The 17,410-nt window shown below is 55.5% G+C and overlaps 1 protein-coding gene across 7 annotated transcripts in view; it reads left to right on the top strand.

Moving 5' to 3' along the window:
* Positions 1-15,238, top strand: part of DOCK6 (dedicator of cytokinesis 6) — a 42,596-nt gene extending 27,358 nt beyond the window's left edge. For 5 of the 7 annotated variants that reach the window (XM_055344738.1, XM_055344743.1, XM_055344739.1 and 2 more), the window contains 24 exons: positions 1,379-1,492; positions 1,600-1,770; positions 2,098-2,237; positions 2,325-2,494; positions 4,772-4,932; positions 5,705-5,887; positions 5,992-6,118; positions 6,456-6,540; positions 6,661-6,757; positions 6,864-6,998; positions 7,313-7,465; positions 7,633-7,791; positions 7,938-8,038; positions 8,212-8,404; positions 8,494-8,637; positions 11,093-11,224; positions 11,317-11,331; positions 12,626-12,751; positions 12,850-12,939; positions 13,250-13,486; positions 13,871-14,014; positions 14,101-14,207; positions 14,463-14,624; positions 14,995-15,238. In XM_055344738.1, the coding sequence (XP_055200713.1) occupies positions 1,379-1,492; positions 1,600-1,770; positions 2,098-2,237; positions 2,325-2,494; positions 4,772-4,932; positions 5,705-5,887; positions 5,992-6,118; positions 6,456-6,540; positions 6,661-6,757; positions 6,864-6,998; positions 7,313-7,465; positions 7,633-7,791; positions 7,938-8,038; positions 8,212-8,404; positions 8,494-8,637; positions 11,093-11,224; positions 11,317-11,331; positions 12,626-12,751; positions 12,850-12,939; positions 13,250-13,486; positions 13,871-14,014; positions 14,101-14,207; positions 14,463-14,624; positions 14,995-15,037 (3,189 nt within the window). In that variant the 3' untranslated portion in view covers positions 15,038-15,238. Of the gene's footprint in view, positions 1-1,378; positions 1,493-1,599; positions 1,771-2,097; positions 2,238-2,324; positions 2,495-4,771; positions 4,933-5,704; positions 5,888-5,991; positions 6,119-6,455; positions 6,541-6,660; positions 6,758-6,863; positions 6,999-7,312; positions 7,466-7,632; positions 7,792-7,937; positions 8,039-8,211; positions 8,405-8,493; positions 8,638-11,092; positions 11,225-11,316; positions 12,092-12,619; positions 12,752-12,849; positions 12,940-13,249; positions 13,487-13,870; positions 14,015-14,100; positions 14,208-14,462; positions 14,625-14,994 lie in introns of those variants that run through there. The other 2 variants (XR_008666904.1, XM_055344742.1) reach the window with 2 other exon arrangements.
* Positions 15,239-17,410: the final 2,172 nt, after the last annotated feature.

A 17,410-nucleotide genomic window follows, 5' to 3' on the forward strand; every position in this document is an offset into this window, starting at 1 on the left:
TTGGTGCCTGCCTTTGGCCCAGGGCGCGATCCTGGAGATCCGGGATCGAATCCCATGTCGGGCTTCCGGTGCATGGAGCCTGCTTCTCCCTCTGCCTGTGTCTCTGCTTCTCTCTCTCTCTGTGTGACTATCATAAAAAAAAAAAAAAAAAAAAAGCTGCTAGTGGCGCATCAGCAATGGGCCACAGTAGTTTCATTGCTTCACTTGACATTTATCGAGCACTGACTATCAAGCTCAGTGTACAAGGAAGACCCAGTCTCTGCTCCCCTCTGGACTCAGAGCTAATGCAGAGGAGCAGAGACCTATATTTTGTGTTTTGGGGTTACAGGGAATTGAGGGCCACTGCTGCTAACTTATGAAGCCACAGAATGGCTCATAGTAAGTAGCATGAGAGCAGAACAAGCATCAGCTAGGCCCGAAGCCATAGCAGCCTTCTGTTCCTCACCGTTGCCAGGCACATCCTACCCCAGGGCCTTTGCACTTACTGTTCTCTGCTCAGGATGCCTTTCTCATCTTGGCCCTTCCCATCTTTCAGGCTTCTCTCCAAACAGCACCCCATTCAGTTTTCTTCAAAACACATGGAACTATCTCCAATCCTTTTTTTTATTGTCTGCCCCGCCCCCCCAAAAGACTGAGTTGGATAAGCCACGAGGACCATGTCTCTCTCATTCACAGGGCTTGGCACATGGAAGATGCTCAGTATAGTCTTGTTAAATGATTGCCAAGAACATATCAGTTAGGGCAGAGGTTGATTTGCTTGAACGTAATCGTTAAGTGGTTTAAATGTGATCAGAGTTTATTTCTGAGCATAGCTGGGTTGCAGGGGGTTCTACAGTGTGGGCCTGGCCATCGTGGTTCACCCTGGTGCCCACCACATGGGATGTGGCAAGTGGTGGGAACAGGAGGCCCTGCCCCTTGTTTATAAGTGATCAAGTCACTTCTTCCCAAATCCCATTGGATGTGGTCACGTGGTTACTCTCAGCTGTAAGGGAGGCTGGGAAATATAGTCTTTACACAGCTCTGAACTCGGAAGAAGGGTTCCAGTACCCTGAGCGGGGGGAGAGGATTTGGGGGAAGTCAGCACCCAGTTTCTGCCATCCATATTGCATTATTCAAATCTAATGAAAAGAAAGAAAACAGTGTTCTGAACAGAGTCCCAAGGAGTGTAGACATATAACTGTGGAAAGGAGAGGGACCCCCAGAGGGAAGAGGTCAACCAGGAAGGCCAGAAATGAGGGTGTGTCAAGAAGCCCCAAGCTCTGTGGCAATGAGAGGACTCCTGGAGGTCACTGGTAGCCTTGGTGAGAGCCAGGCCCAGTGTGGAGACCGAGGCTCAGTGGGACACATGGGTGTGAGCTGACAGGCCCTGTTCCCCCAGGACGCAGAGCTGGCCGAGCGCCTCAACGCCAGCCTAGCCTTCTTCCTCAGCGACCTGCTGTCCCTGGTGGACCGCGGCTTCGTCTTCAACCTGGTCCGGATCCACTACAAGCAGGTAAGGGTAGACACAGTGGGGAAAAGTGCACCTGCAGTGACTGGGCGTGGTGCTGGGGGTGGTGGGTGGAGCCGTGTGAATGTCACCCGCTGACCCCTTCCCCACAGGTAGCCACGCGGTTGCAGTCGGCCCCCAACCCAACATTGCTGCTGACCCTTCGCATGGACTTCACCCGCATCCTGTGCAGCCACGAGCATTATGTGACCCTCAACCTCCCCTGCTGTCCCCTGTCGCCCCCGGCCTCACCATCACCCTCTGTATCCTCCACCACTTCCCAGGTTGGCGGGCCTCACTTCTGGCTCCTTCTCTTGACCTCTGACTACTCTCCTTCAACCAATCTTCTGGGGGATCCCTTGTTGGTCTATTTTAGGGTGGGCCACTGCCCAGGTAGTCTGACCTTTCCTCTCTGACCCCTCATTCTTGACAGTTTCTCATTTCTAACCCCTAAATCCTAATTCCCAACTAGGGTTCCATTTCCTCTTTCTCAGACTTCTGACCTTTGACTCCAGGCCCTGTCACCTGGCATATGGGTTAATTCCAATTTCTTACCTCTGACCCTTGACCCCTGACCTCCCACCCCTGCTTTCTCCTACGACCCTCTGCAGAGCTCCACCTTCTCCAGCCAGGCCCCGGACCCCAAGGTAACCAGCATGTTCGAGCTGAGTGGGCCATTCCGGCAGCAGCACTTCCTGGCTGGGCTCCTGCTGACAGAATTGGCACTGGCCCTGGAACCTGAGGCTGAGGGGTGAGCGCAAGCCCTCTCTGGCCCCAGGCTGGCAAAAAGGTCCAGGAGCCATGTCCACTGCATCCTGAGCTCCTCACTCCCCAACAGGGCATCCCTGCTGCACAAGAAAGCCATCAGTGCCGTCCACAGTCTGCTCTGTGGCCATGATGCTGACCCCCGCTACGCCGAGGCTACTGTGAAGGCCCGTGTGGCTGAGCTGTACCTGCCACTACTGTCACTTGCACGGGACACACTGCCACGCCTGCATGACTTTGCTGGTCAGTGGGCCAGGGCAGGAGGAGGCTACATGATCCAGGGGCTTCATTGATCACACAAGCTCAGATCAGAAGAGGTGGGGGAGCAGGGTTAGGAACAAAAGCATGGGTGGCAGAGTCAGACGAGGGGGTTCCAGTGTGTGGTTGTGGGGTCCCAGGCAAGCCATTAGCCTCTCTGAGCCTCAAGGTTTCTCAACTGTTACATGGGTACAGTAGTAGCATCAGCTACTTCCTAGGGTTATGTGAAAATTTGGGGAGCAGCATCCTAGGACTCTGTCACCCCCCATACGTGAGGAGGGGGAGGTGGGGCATCAGGGTGAGGGGATGGTTGGAATCCCGTGTTCAGTCACTCACTCCTGTGCCAACATTCACTGGCACCTGGGGGATAGTGTACAGTTGGAAGCAAAGACTTAGGATTTCTGGGTTGATCTCCTTTGTCATTTGGGGAAAATTCTTAGTCTTACCTCTTGCAATTTCTTCTGCCTCATTTTCTCGCTTCTCTCCTTCTGGGACTCCAATTGCACGTATGTTAGACCTTTTGATTGCATCCCACGTATTTGCCGTGCTCTGTTCTGTTTTCCATTCTGTCTTCAGTTGGGGATCTTTCCATTCCCCTGTATTTAAGTTCACTGCTTATGTCTTCTCTGGCTGTGTCCAATTTTCTGTTAATCCCATCCACGAATTGGGAAGTTCAGATGTTATATTTTTCCACTATACAATGTTCATTTGATTTTTTTTGTGTTTTTATAGATCCCCAGTTCTTTATTGAAATTTGCCATATTTTTTGTCCATGTTTGTCCATCTTTCCTGCCACTTTATATTTTAAAGTCCCTTGTTTGCTAACTTCAACATGTGGTCATCTGTGTGCCTGCTTTTGTTGTCTCTTTTTCTCCCTTATCAATTATGTTTTCCTGCTTCTTCGTACATCTTATACTTTGTTACTATATTTTAGATGTTGTGTGTAAATGAAGTATCAGAACTGAGGGAATGTCATCTTTTCCCAGTGACGGCTCCTCTTTCCTTCTCTTATGCAGATAGGAAAATGGGCTGATCACCTGCTAAGCTAGGTTAATCTGGGCTGGAGCTTTAGATAAACTCAGTTGACTCTTTGTTTCAAGAATCTCTGGGATGAGAGGAGATCTGTATTTGTTACCAGCTCCTATCTCTGGTGAGACTTATTTTGGGGAGGGCTATAGGGGTTACTCTTTTAAGGCTTTTTTTTTTTTTTTTAAGATTCTATTTATTTACTTGTGAGAGACACAGAGAGAGGGCAGAGACATAGGCAGAGGGAAAAGCAGGCTCTCTGCGGGGAACCTGATGCAGGACTTGGTCCCAGGACCCTGGAATCATGACCTGAGCCAAAGGCAGATGCTCAACCACTGAGCCACCCAGGCACCTCAGGGATTACTCTTTGAAGATCATAGAGTTTGGAAGCAGACTATTTAGGTTAAAATCCTATCTCTACCATTTACCTGCTATGTGACCCCAGGCAGGTGACATAATCTCTCTGTGCCTCAGTTTCCTCATCCACAAAGTGGTGAGGATGAAAGTATTTATCTCGGGATCCCTGGGTGGCGCAGCGGTTTGGCGCCTGCCTTTGGCCCAGGGCGCGATCCTGGAGACCCAGGATCGAATCCCACATCGGGCTCCCGGTGCATGGACCCTGCTTCTCCCTCTGCCTGTGTCTCTGCCTCTCTCTCTCTCTCTGTGTGTGTGACTATCATAAATAAATAAAAAAAATAAAAAAATAAACCAACCCTACAAGCCCTCAGTGGCAACCCTTTAAAAAAAAAAAAAAGAAAGTATTTATCTCATAGGCTTGTTCTGAAGATTAAGAGTTAATATTTTCAGAGTACTTAGAATAGCACCTGGCACATAGGAGATTCTATCCAAGTACTAATTGATACTATAATCCCAGTGGTAGCATTTATTACTATTATTGTTGTCGTTGTCATTAATGCTAATGTTTCCATCATCATCATCATTGTAGTAAACATTTACTACTCCTGTGGGCTAGACCCCATTCTGAGTGTTGAGTATATAGCAGCAGCCAGAGCAGTTCAGGATTGTGATCTTACAAGCAATTGTATGATCAGTGTATCTAATGATGAGAACAAAAAGTGAGCTCTGTGAATAGATAACTGGAGATGTCACCCTGGTCTGGGGGAGTGCTATCAAGGAAGGCTTCCCTGAGGAGGTGAACTCTAAGCTAGACTATGAGAGAGAGAGAGAACTTACCAAGGGCTCATTGTTCTGTCTTCTGGCCCCCTCCCCCACCAGAGGGCCCAGGTCAACGGTCAAGACTGGCCTCGATGCTCGACTCAGACACAGAAGGGGAAGGGGACATCGGAGGAACCATCAACCCCTCAGTGGCCATGGCCATCGCTGGTGGCCCCCTAGCCCCTGGCTCCCGGTCCAGCATCTCCCAGGGCCCAGTGGCAGTGAGTATGATGCTGGTCCCGGTTCTCAGAGACACCATCCAACCTGGTAATAGAAGTTATGTAAGGATATACTGATAAGTCAGTTCCTTTTTTTTTTTTTAAAGATTTTATTTATTTATTCATGACGTATATATATATATATATAGAGAGAGAGACAGAGACAGAGACACAGGCAGAGGGAGAAGCAGGCTCCATGCAGGGAGCCTGAGGGACTTGATCCTGGGTCTCCAGGATCAGGCCCTGTGCTGAAGGGGGCGCTAAACCACTGAGCCACCCGGGCTGCCCCCCCCCCTTTTTTTTTTTTAAAGATTTTATTTATTTATTCATGATAGTCACACAGAGAGAGACAGAGTGGCAGAGACACAGGCAGAGGGAGAAGCAGGCTCCATGCACCGGGAGCCCGACGTGGGACTCGATCCCGGGTCTCCAGGATCGCGCCCTGGGCCAAAGGCAGGCGCCAAACCGCTGCGCCACCCAGGGATCCCTCCCCCCCCCTTTTTTTTAAAGATTTTATTTCTTTATTTGAATGAGAGAGAAAGCTAGAGAGAGCACAAGTAGGGGTGGGGAGAGGGAGAAGCAGGCTCCCTGCTGAGTAGGGGGCCCACGTGGGGCTAGATTCCAGGACCCCCGGATCAGGACCTTAGCCTAAGGTGGATGCTTACCCGACTGAGCCACCCAGGCCCCCCCAGTAGGCCAGTTCTCATCACAATATGGAGGGAATGAAAAATCAGCTCCGTCCCTCCTGAGCACCCTCTCCCCTGCTTGGCCCCAGGCTTCCCGCTCAGGCTGCCCCCTCTCCGCCGAGTCCAGCCGGACCTTACTGGTGTGTGTGCTGTGGGTCCTGAAGAATGCGGAGCCAGCCCTCCTGCAGCGCTGGGCTGCCGACCTTGCCCTCCCTCAGCTGGGTCGTCTCTTGGACTTGCTCTACCTTTGCCTGGCTGCCTTTGAGTACAAGGTATGGGGATGGGGGTGGGCTGGGCCGGGGGGCCTGGGGTACAAGAGGCAGGTGCTACAGGAAAGGGACAGAGTCAGTCTTGAACCTGTCCTCTGTCCTCACAGGGGAGAAAGGCCTTTGAGCGCATTAACAGCCTCACGTTCAAGAAGTCACTGGACATGAAGGCCCGTCTGGAGGAAGCCATCTTGGGCACCATTGGAGCACGACAGGAAATGGTCCGACGGAGTCGTGGTGAGAGGGAGATGTACCCTGTGCATGTCCCCACCGGCCACTCCTGGCCTTTGTCTCAGGGACCCCAAGGAGGGGGCATCCCTACCTGTGTGTGTCGGCCTCACCTTTCCCAGAGAGAAGTGCACGCACCATCCCTGTGCACCCGGGTGTCTGTGTTCCCTGTCTGTTCTCACATGTCATTCATGTTTATCTGTGTGCTCCCTTAGCATGCATGTGTCACCCGGTGTCCTTGGGGTTATCTATCCCACGTGTGTATCTTAATGCCAGAGCGTATCTCCTCATGGTCACATATCCTTATGTTTTTGCACATCTGTGAACACGTGCCTGCGTGTCTCAGAGAGGAGCCCATTTGGGAACCAGGAGAACGTACGCTGGCGGAAGAGCATCACGCACTGGAGACAGACCTCGGACCGTGTGGACAAGTGGGTGTGGGCAGGGAGTAGTTTGTTGGGGTCAGACCAGTTTCCAGAGAACTGGTGTCCCTAGAGCAGCTAAGGGAGGGAGAGAGAGCTCAGCCTCCAACCTCCTCCCATCCCCTCCAGGACCAAGGATGAAATGGAACATGAGGCCTTGGTGGATGGGAACCTGGCAACTGAGGCCAGCCTGGTGGTTCTAGACACACTGGAGATCATCGTGCAGGTAGGGCTTGAGCCAACATATCCCTGACCTCTGACCCCGCCACCATGCCTTGTGATCTCTGTCTAGAATCCTTTTCTTTCCCCTCCCCACCGCCCATCTCCTCCAGACAGTGATGCTGTCAGAGGCCCGGGAGAGCATCTTAGGAGCAGTGCTAAAGGTTGTACTGTACAGCCTGGGCAGTGCCCAGAGTGCCCTCTTCCTACAACACGGCTTGGCCACACAGCGAGCCCTGGTGTCCAAGGTAAGCCCCACTCGACAGGCGGGGTTCTCACAGTAATAGTTATAGCCCATTGAGCACCCACTATGTGCCCAGCATCTTCCTGAGACAGATGCTCCTTAGCCATAGTTGACAGAGGAGGGAACTGAGGATCAGAGTGGCAGAGTCACTCACCCGGGGTCACACAGCAAAGGATTAACCCCAGGGCTGATTCTAAGGCCCACTGTGCTTGGCCAAAGAGGGCAGAACACAGATGCCCCTGCCAAAGTCCCCATCAGGGACTTTCTGTGACACAATGGGGAGGGGCTGAGCCATGTCTGTCCTGCCCCGGCGGGCAGTTCCCAGAGCTGCTGTTCGAGGAGGACACCGAGCTCTGTGCTGACCTCTGCTTGAGGCTCCTGCGACACTGCGGCAGCCGCATCAGCACCATCCGCATGCACGCCAGCGCCTCGCTCTACCTCCTCATGCGCCAGAATTTCGAGATTGGCAACGTAAGTGGGAGCAGCGGGAAGAGGGCATGGTCTCCTGGAGGCTCTGGTGAGGGCAGCCGGCTCTGGTGAGGGCAGGAGGGGAGAAGTTGGCAGGTCGAGCAGGCCGGGGGGTGGGGGGTGAGGGTCCAAGACTCACAGGTGTGCTCTTCCTCCCCGGCTCCTCTTAGAACTTCGCCCGCGTGAAGATGCAAGTGACCATGTCCCTCTCATCCCTGGTGGGGACAACGCAGAGCTTCAGTGAGGAGCATCTGAGACGATCACTCAAGACCATCCTCACTTACGCTGAGGAGGACGTGGGACTGCGGGACAGCACCTTCGCCGAGCAGGTAACACCGCTGGGCCCCCACCATGCCCTCCTCTGCCTGCATCTTCACTCTGCCTGCTTAGCGCCCCCCACATCCCCAACCCCATCGCTAAGGCTCTCGATCACTTCTCGATGTCCTCATTGTCCCCGGCCATTCCCCCTCCCCAGGTCCAGGACCTGATGTTCAACCTGCACATGATCCTGACGGACACGGTGAAGATGAAGGAGCATCAGGAGGATCCTGAGATGCTCATTGATCTCATGTACAGGTGAGGAGGGCCAGGTAGTTCCTTTGGCCATTCTCACCCACAGACAGGTGATGGCGGAGTAAGTGGGGACAGGGGCAGGTGTGCGGCCAGGAGACGGCCCAAGCAAGGTGAGGGCAGGGAAATGACTGGTAAAACATCCCTGTCCTCCTCACCACCCACCTCCCGTGTGCCAGGATCGCCCGCGGCTACCAGGGCTCCCCTGACCTGCGGCTCACGTGGTTGCAGAACATGGCGGGGAAGCACGCAGAGCTGGGCAACCACGCAGAGGCCGCCCAGTGCATGGTGCACGCTGCCGCCCTGGTGGCAGAGTACCTCGCCCTGCTGGAGGACAGCCGCTACCTGCCGGTGGGCTGCGTTTCCTTCCAGGTAAGGTGCTGGGGGTGGAGGTGGGGGTATGATGGGCAGGGGGTGGCACCTGGGCTGGGCCCAGGGCCTGATGCCACCTCCCACCCTAGAACATCTCATCCAACGTGCTGGAGGAGTCTGCCATCTCTGACGACATCCTGTCGCCCGATGAGGAGGGCTTCTGTTCTGGGAAGCACTTCACGGAGCTGGGGCTGGTGGGGCTGCTGGAGCAGGCGGCTGCCTACTTCACCATGGTGAGACCTGTGGCTGGCCTCAGGATGTGGGGCTTGGGCCAGGGTGGTGGCGGCAGATCCACTGAAGGGCCTGATACCGGCTCCTAGAGGCTCAAGAGGAAGCCGCTGTCTGCTCCCTTTCTGGGCAAGGGATTGTCAGAGGACAACAGGGACCTTCACAAGCTCGGGTTACCTGCCTCCCTCCCTGTAAAACCCTTAACACATGGCTTGGATATAGACAGCCTTCAATACACTCAGCCACTATTAATTTTTTTATTAGAGAAAATTTCAAGCACACATAAAAGAAGAAGTTGTACCACCACCCCCACACGCAGCACTCAAATCCAATAACTATCAGTCTTTACTCTCTCATCTCCTCTTTGCCCTTAGTTTTTTGTTTTGCTTTTGGTTTTTGATGGCCTTTTTTTTTTAACATAAAAAGACAAGATCTTAATTTTCACAAATTGACGAAACCCAACATGACTGTTCAGCTGGAGTTTCCTTTTTAAAACCTTGCCTACTCAGCAGCCATGCTGTTGGTCCTCATCTGAAGGCTTCTTATAAATACAGTGTCGTCTCCCCAGCTCTCTGACGCCTGCATTCTTTTAACATTTTATTTATTTATTTATTTATTTATTTATTTATTTATTTATTCATTCATTCATTCATTCATTCATTCATTCATGAGACACAGAGAGAGAGGCAGAGACACAAGCAGAGGGAGAAGCAGGCTCCATGCAGGAAGCCCGATGTGGGACTTGATTCCAGGACTTCAATATCATGCCCCAGGCCAAAGGCAGGCGCTAAACCACTGAGCCACCCTGGGATCCCCACCCTTTTTTTTTTTTTTTTAAAGATTGTATTTATTTGAGAGAGTAAGAACACAAGCAGGAGCAGCAGAGGGAAAAGCAGGCTTGCCACTGAGCAGGGAACCCAATGTGGGGCTTGATCCTGGTAGTCCAGGATCATGACCTGAGCTGTAGGCAGATACCCCTGAACCCTATATTTTAACAAGATCTCAGAGAGCCTTCTGTGTGTTGGGAGTCAGAGAAGTTCCAGCTTAAACCCTACCCATCACATTGTTCCCCACTCAAGTACCTCCCTGTACAGCCTCGCTGATGAAATCCTTTTACACAACTCTTTTTTTTTTTAAGATTTATTTATTTACTTATTCATGATAGAGAGAGAGAGAAGCAGAGACACAGGCAGAGGGAGAGAGAGAGAGAGAGAGAGAGAGAGAGAAACAGAGAAACAGAGACACAGGCAGAGGGAGAAGCAGGCTCCATGCCAGGAGCCCGATGCACGACTCGATCCTGGGTCTCCAGGATCGCGCCCTGGGCCAAAGGCAGGTGCCAAACCGCTGGGCCACCCAGGGATCCCCCTACACAACTCTTTAATACCAGTACGTGTTTAGAGGTTCCTGAGGATCTCAAAACAATTTTTTTTTTGCAGTTGATCTATTTGAATCAGGACCCATGACCAACAGTGACTGTGACTGACAAGTCTCTTAACACTCCCTGAATCAAAGAAAACAAAAACAAAAGACAGGGCCTCAGTCCCCCACTTTTTACAATTAAGGTTCTTAGTGTTTTCCTGGATAGGTTGAGGCCCAGGTATTGTATTTCCCATTGTTGTAGATAGGTTTTTCTCCTCCGTTTTCTTGCTTGTGTGAAAACAGTTGGGTTTTTCCCTGGATTTCACTTGTTGGATACCTGGGCTTTGTGCTAACGGGTTTTCTGGCCTGCACAGGGCTGGTGTCCCTGTGGTGTTGCTTTACCTGTTCCTTAGTCCCCCATGTTCCTGGGAACTGGTGATCTGATCTGGAGCTCTGCTCAGATTCAGGGTCAGGTTTTCCAGTGAGAATTATTTTCTGTGCGGCCAGCCCCCTAGTGGGGTTTTCATTATTGTCGTTTTGTTTAAAGGCTCAAGAACAAAAAGCCTTCGGAATAAATCAGATGGTAGACACAGAGCTCTCACAGTTGGTCAGGACACATCCCAGGGTGCTTGCTGTGTGCTGGGTTCGATGCTGGCACCAGCTGTGGGTGAGGGGCACTTAGGATTGGCTGTGACCATGTGTCAAGAGGTAGTTGGGTGTAGAGATCTTGGGCACCACACCCAAAGGATTAGTGTTCGGGTCCTGGCCCTGGGAAGCCATGTCTCTGAGTTTTCATTTTCCCTCTGAGAAATGAAAAAAAAAAAAAAAACCAAACTCCTCCCACTAATGAAGGAACATGGGTAAAGTGCAGATGTACATAGCATCTGGCCCATAGGAAGCATGGTAGAGGCCACACGGGGGTCTATGCAGGCTGAGTTGAAAGACTGGTATCCCATCTGGGTGGGGGTGGTCAGGGTGAGCTTCCTGGAGGAGGTAAAGATGGAGCCCTGGAGATGAGTAGTAGCACAGAAGGTGGGCTGTTTGAGGCAGAAGAGAAAACTAGCGAGGGTGCTGGTAATCCTGATGTGCCTCCACCCCCAGGGCGGGCTCTACGAGGCAGTGAACGAGGTCTACAAGACCCTCATCCCCATCCTGGAAGCCCACCGAGACTACAAGAAGCTGGCTGCTGTGCATGGCAAACTGCAGGAGGCCTTCACCAAGATCATGCACCAGGTGGGCCCAGATGCCCTCCCAGACCCTGCCCACGGCCCCACCTCCCACCTTCAGCACAGCTCAGCTGACCCTGACCCTTCTCTCTCCTACAGAGCTCTGGCTGGGAGGTGAGTCAGGCCAGTGGCCACCTGCCTGTGGGGCCCCCTCCCGATGGCTGGTCTGCAGTGGTCAGGGACCACCAGGGGGTGCTGGAGGAACATGGCTGCCTGGCTGCAGGGGCTGGTGCTCCAGTGGGCAATGACACACCCTCCGCTTCTTCCCCCATTCGGGGGGGGGGGGGGGGGGGGCCTCCCTGCCCCAGATCCCGAGGGCAGCCTGTGACTCACCCAGCTGGGAGCTCTCCAGAGACACCCCTCCCCTCGGGCAGGGCCAGCTTGGTCACTGCCTGTAATGGGGGGAAGGGGGGGCTCTGACTCCCTCCTTGTCTGTCTCTATGTTCCTTTTTGTCTCTGTCTTGGGTCTCTTTCCCTGTCTCTTCCTCGCTCCTTGTCTTGCTCACACTCCCTCTCTGTCTCTGTCTCCTCCACTTTCCCCGAGGATCTCTGCTCCTCATTGCCATTTAGTGCTCCCCCTCTCCCGCCTCTCCCCTCACTTGGGTCTATTTTTAGGCATCTCCTAGTTTGGGGAGAATTTTCTGGCCAAAGAAGGCAGGAACCCAGAGCCAAGATGGGAGGGCTGGGTGGGGGCCGGGTAGGTCCCCTCCTTCCTTGGATCTCTGGTCTCTGCCCAAAGAATGATACTCATGGGGCAGTGTAACCAGGACCCTGGGGGTTGGGGGCTCTTGCCTCTGACCTCTCCCATGACTTTGTTTCTCCCTCCCCTACCAATACCCCTGTGCCCGCCCCACCCTGCCTGGGATCGGCCTTGGTGAGTGAACATGGAGCTATCTACCCTCTTCCTTTCTCACCGAGGGTAGTATACCTGGTGGGGTGGGGGTGGGTGCCCTGAAACAAGGGGGCCAGAGCCTCTATCCCAGAGGGCTATGCATTCCCTCAGTCACTTAAGCATTTATTGAGCACCTGCTATGTACCCAGCCCTGTAGGCATTGAGGACACAGCTATAAGCAATAGAGCTCTAGTTCTAATTTCATGTTGAGATCCAGACTCTGAAGAATTACATAGGACCAGAGGGATAATCGGAAACTAGGGACTTGTGTTGAATGAGAACAAAGATTTGGGGGAGGCAGGAGACAGAGGTTGGGGAGAAAGAGTGAGGGTGTGGGCCGCTGGCAGTCGTCTGGATCTCAGGGTCCCCCCAGTTGTGTCTATGACCTAATGTTCTTGGGGTTCCCCTCCTCCTGCCCACCTGTTCTGTACGTGGGGCTAGGGGACATGCATCCCTAGGGCAAGGGGACCTCCAGAGGGGCTGCCTGGGCCACAGCTCCCCTTCTTGCAGATGTAGCGCGTGTTTGGGACGTACTTCCGCGTGGGCTTCTATGGTGCCCGCTTTGGTGACCTGGATGAGCAGGAGTTTGTGTATAAGGAGCCATCCATCACAAAGCTGGCTGAGATTTCACACCGGCTGGAGGCACGTCCCAGCGGTAGGGGGGTAGATGGGCATTGGGCTGCCCTGGGGCGGAGTGGGGGCTGCTCCTCTGTGGCCCCGAGTCAGCCCCATGTCCCCAGGAGTTCTACACGGAGAGGTTTGGGGAGGACGTGGTCGAGATTGTCAAAGATTCGAACCCTGTGGACAAGACCAAGCTCGACCCACAGAAGGTAGGGGCTCCTGACCATCCCAGGGGACCCCCAGATCCTATATTTGGGGAGACTCAAAGTATAATTTCCTGGGGACCCTCAAATCCTAATTCCCTGGCAAACTTCAAAGCTTATCTCCCTTGGGGCCCCAAGTCCTTTTCCTGGGGGAGGTTCTTAAAACTAGATTTAGGGAGAATCCCAGATTTAAAGCTCCCAGACCCAAGGAAGTCCAAATCCCCTTTCCCCAGGGATAGCCCTGCAGGGAGGCTGGCAAGCCCCAAGGGTGTGTACTGGGGCTGTGGGAGCCTCATACCTGAGCCCCGTGTCCCAGGCCTACATCCAGATCACTTACGTGGAACCGCACTTCGATACGTATGAGCTCAAGGACCGGGTGACCTACTTCGACCGCAATTATGGGCTGCGCACCTTCTTGTTCTGCACGCCCTTCACACCTGATGGGCGTGCACACGGGGAGCTCCCAGAGCAGCACAAGCGCAAGACGCTGCTCAGCACAGACCACGCCTTCCCCTACATCAAGACTCGAATCCGCGTGTGCCACCGGGAGGAGGTGGGCAGGGGCCCAGGGAGGGGAGATGCAGAGACCCAAGATCCAAGGGAGGTCCAGGTGCCCCAGACCCAGATTGGGGAGGTGAGAAGACCCCAAACTCCAACCCCCAGACACCAGTCTTCAGACTCAAACCTCTACTTCCAGACCTAGCCAACCTGAGGCTGGACCCCAACCAGACCAAAGTCCCCAGGGCCAGACATAGGCAACTGAAACCAGATCCCCACTCTGCCAGAGCCAGGCGGGCAGAAGGCCCCACACCTTGTTCATCACACAGCCTCCTGGAACCCCTCTGTCCCCTCAGCAGGGGTCCAAGCTGCCCTGGGCTGGCTTGGGTCAGGACATCTTCAGGCCCCAGCCAGTACTTGACAACCTCCCACCCCACAGACAGTGCTGACACCAGTGGAAGTGGCCATTGAGGACATGCAGAAGAAGACAAGGGAGCTGGCTTTCGCCACTGAGCAGGACCCACCCGACGCCAAGATGCTGCAGATGGTGCTGCAGGGCTCTGTGGGGCCCACGGTGAACCAGGTACAGCCAGTGGGGCATGCAGGCTCCCGACTGAGGCATCCTCAGGCACCATGCAGACACCCTTATGAGCCCCTCTCACCCTGCAGGGTCCCCTGGAGGTGGCCCAGGTTTTTTTGGCAGAGATCCCAGAAGACCCCAAACTCTTCAGGCATCATAACAAGCTGCGGCTCTGTTTCAAGGACTTCTGCAAGAAGTAGGCCTGACACCTCCAAGCCCCCATTATGGGCTCCCTGCCCTCCTGACCCCGAACAGCCTCTCTGTATTCATTGGGATACAGAGTCCATTATGGAGCTCCCGCCTCTCTGGTTCTCATTCGCTCTCCTCTACCTAGCTGACTCCCATTATAGCTCCTGACCCCCACCCATGGACTGCGCCCCCCTCCCCCTGCCAGTCTTGCTTTCTCCTCACTGCTAGCACTTGAGCATCTCCTGCGGTCTGTGTGTCTCAGGTGTGAGGACGCCCTGCGGAAGAACAAGGCCCTGATAGGACCAGACCAGAAGGAGTACCACCGTGAACTGGAGCGGAACTACTGCCGCCTACGGGAGGCTCTGCAGCCCCTGCTTACCCAGCGCCTGCCCCAGCTGCTGGCGCCTACCACAGCAGGCCTCAGGTGCCTGACCCTGGCCCCCCAACCATAGAGACGGCAGAGGCAGGCACAGATGGGTGCTGTCAACAGATGTGCACGTCAGCATGCGTGCTGGGCAGGCTCTAGGCAGCCACTTCAGAGCCTGGCTACGTCCCTTCTCAGACATGTGTCTTCACCTCTCTGAGCCTCGATTTCCACATCTGTAAAATGGGCACAGTTCTTATCTTTGGTGGTAGATTCCAAGAGAGATTCTGGGAACCCATGGCCAGATCAGAAAGGATGTGAAAGAAACAGAATCCCTAAAGGGATCTTTAGAGGAGGAGGAGGCGGCTGATGAGCACTATGGAGTTGGCAGCCCCATGGTCATGCTGACCCCCCTCATCCTTCCCCCCAGGAACTCCTTAAACAGAGCAAGTTTCCGCAAGGCCGACCTCTGAACCTGCGTGACCTGAAGCCACACCCAGAAGAACCATCACCCTGGCTTCACCTGTCTATGCCTTCCTGGGACTTTCCCCCACTGAGCCCTGGGCTGTGGGGTGATCATATTGCACACCGGGCTGGGCCCTCTATTCCTCTGTTCCCATCTGTGTGCACTGATGCTTCTTATCTTTTCTAATTTAAAGTGTTTTTCATAAGCAGCCTGTTTGATGTGGATCCTGGGAGCTGGGTCATGTGTGCACCGTCTACCCACACACCCTGATCTTTGACAGACTCTGTGAGAGCTCACTGAGTGCCAGGAACACTGTAGTGACATTTGCAAATTCCTGCCCTGGTGGGGCTGATATTCTAGTAGAAGCGACACACAACTAACAATGTCACCTGCCCATGGGGAATAATAACGTTAATGAAACCCTTGCAGAGTACTCAGCCCAGGGATGAAGGGCTCATAAAAAGTCACTGCCCTGTTTATGGGGTCTTTTTGCCCGAGGGACCTCTCTCAGGCCCCTACCTCCTAGTTAGTGAATTTTCTCAATGGCATTATCAGGTAGGAAGCATTCTTAATGTTTTGCAGGTGGGGAAACTGAGGCACCAAGCAGTTAAAGGTTTGGTGGGTCTGAGATTGGAGCCCAGGTCCGGTTTGGCTGTTGCCTGCGCAGCCTCGCACTGACCCAGCCCCACTCCCCACCCCGCGGCGGTCACGCCACCCTGTACCAGGCCTGTGCTGGGCCGCTTCCAGCCTGGCCGGCGGGGGGTGGGGAGGACAGGACGGGTGACCGCCGCCGCCGCCGCCGCCGCCGCCGCCCCCGCCAGCGCCCTCCCGGAGCTGGGCCTCGGCCAGCCCCGCCCCCTCCTGCCCCCCACTGCGCCCAGCTGCAGCGGTGGGGGTGGCCCGTGCCCCGGGGACTCCGGAGCAGGGGCGGGAGGGCGCCACGGGACCCCCCGCGCGCGCACACACACCTGCGGGCCAGGTGCGGTCGCGCCCTCGCGGCGTCCCCCTCCGCGGCGGCCCGGGCGGCGGGGCGGGGCGGGGCGGGGGCGGGGCCGGCCCGGGGAGGGCGGGGCGGGGGCGGGGCCACCGCCGAGGGCCGGGCGGCCGGGCGGTGGCGCGCGGAGGACGCACGGGCGGCGGGACGCAGGGACGGCGGCGGCCGGAGCGCGCGAGGCGAGTAGGACCCGAGGCTGGGTCGGGGTTCGAGTCCGGTTCGGGGTTGGAGCGTGGTCCCCGCCCCAGCCACCCCCAATCCCGGGGCGCGACCTCGCCGTTCTCTACGAGCCTCTGCCTCCAACTCACGTCTCGGTCCAAACTTTCCGGACTCAGAGCCTCGTTCCCCGCCTCTCTGTCCCCTCCCCGCCTTTGGCCCCGTCCCTGCCTCTCGCCCCCGGCCCCGTCCTCCGCCTGCACCTCTCGCCCTGCCTCCGCCCCATCCCTGCCGTCGCTCTGCCCCTCTCCGCCACCTCGGTCCTCTGTACCGCCTTCCCCCCGCTCTGGCCCCCCTCGCCTCCTCCGCGGCCGAGCCGGGCCGGGCCCCAGACGGCGGGAAGGCGGCCCGGCGGGACGCCGCGCTGGGCCTCGGCCTGGCGGCTGGGCCGGCGTGGGGAGCGGCAGCTGTTTGCCATTAGCCGGGGACCCCGCAGGCCCCGCCCCCTCCCTCCACGGGGCGGGGTCACCCTTGCCCCATCTTTGGGGCGGGGAGACCCCAGAGACGTCCGGCTTGGCTGGGAGGGGGCGCTGCAGGGAGACCCCGCGGGCCATTCGGCCCCGGTCCCGCGGCCCCGCGCCCCGTTACCTGTTCCCTCTTGGAGTGTCCGCCTCTTTTTCTCCATCTCTCTCCGACCCGGTGTTTCCTTTTTTATACCCCAGGCAGGGTCCCACTCAGGGAGGGGGGCTTCAGCCACAGACACCTCCCCCGTCACGCTCCCCACCTCCATCTGCGTTCTAGACCTGGAGTCGTCCTCGCACCTAGAGGGCGATCAGATGACTAGAGACCCTCTGACTTCAGTCTCTGGGAAATGGGCAGAGGGATGGGGAGCTAGGTGTGAGGTGACCCTGGCAGTGGGGAATCTTCCGGGCCTAGGTTCAAGTGCAGACCCAGCCCCTTCCCCTTCTAGTGACCCTGGACAAACTCACTGTACATTTCTGTGACCCCAGATGCCCTGTTTCCAAAACAGGGCAATAACCTGTGCCTGATGGGAATGTTGTGATCAGATGAGCAGCTGGGGTGATTATTACTATTACGATTATTACTCGCCCCACCCCTTTTCACCTCCAGGGGCCCCCACGGGATATTCCGATTCTGTTTCCTGCCCGCCCATCTCTCGCAGGTCCCCAGAAAATGCTTTTGATCACCTCCTTGGTGTGTAGGGGTGAA

This window comes from Nyctereutes procyonoides, unplaced genomic scaffold, assembly GCF_905146905.1.
Source record: "Nyctereutes procyonoides isolate TBG_1078 unplaced genomic scaffold, NYPRO_anot_genome, whole genome shotgun sequence".
Classification (NCBI taxonomy): Eukaryota; Metazoa; Chordata; class Mammalia; order Carnivora; family Canidae; genus Nyctereutes; species Nyctereutes procyonoides.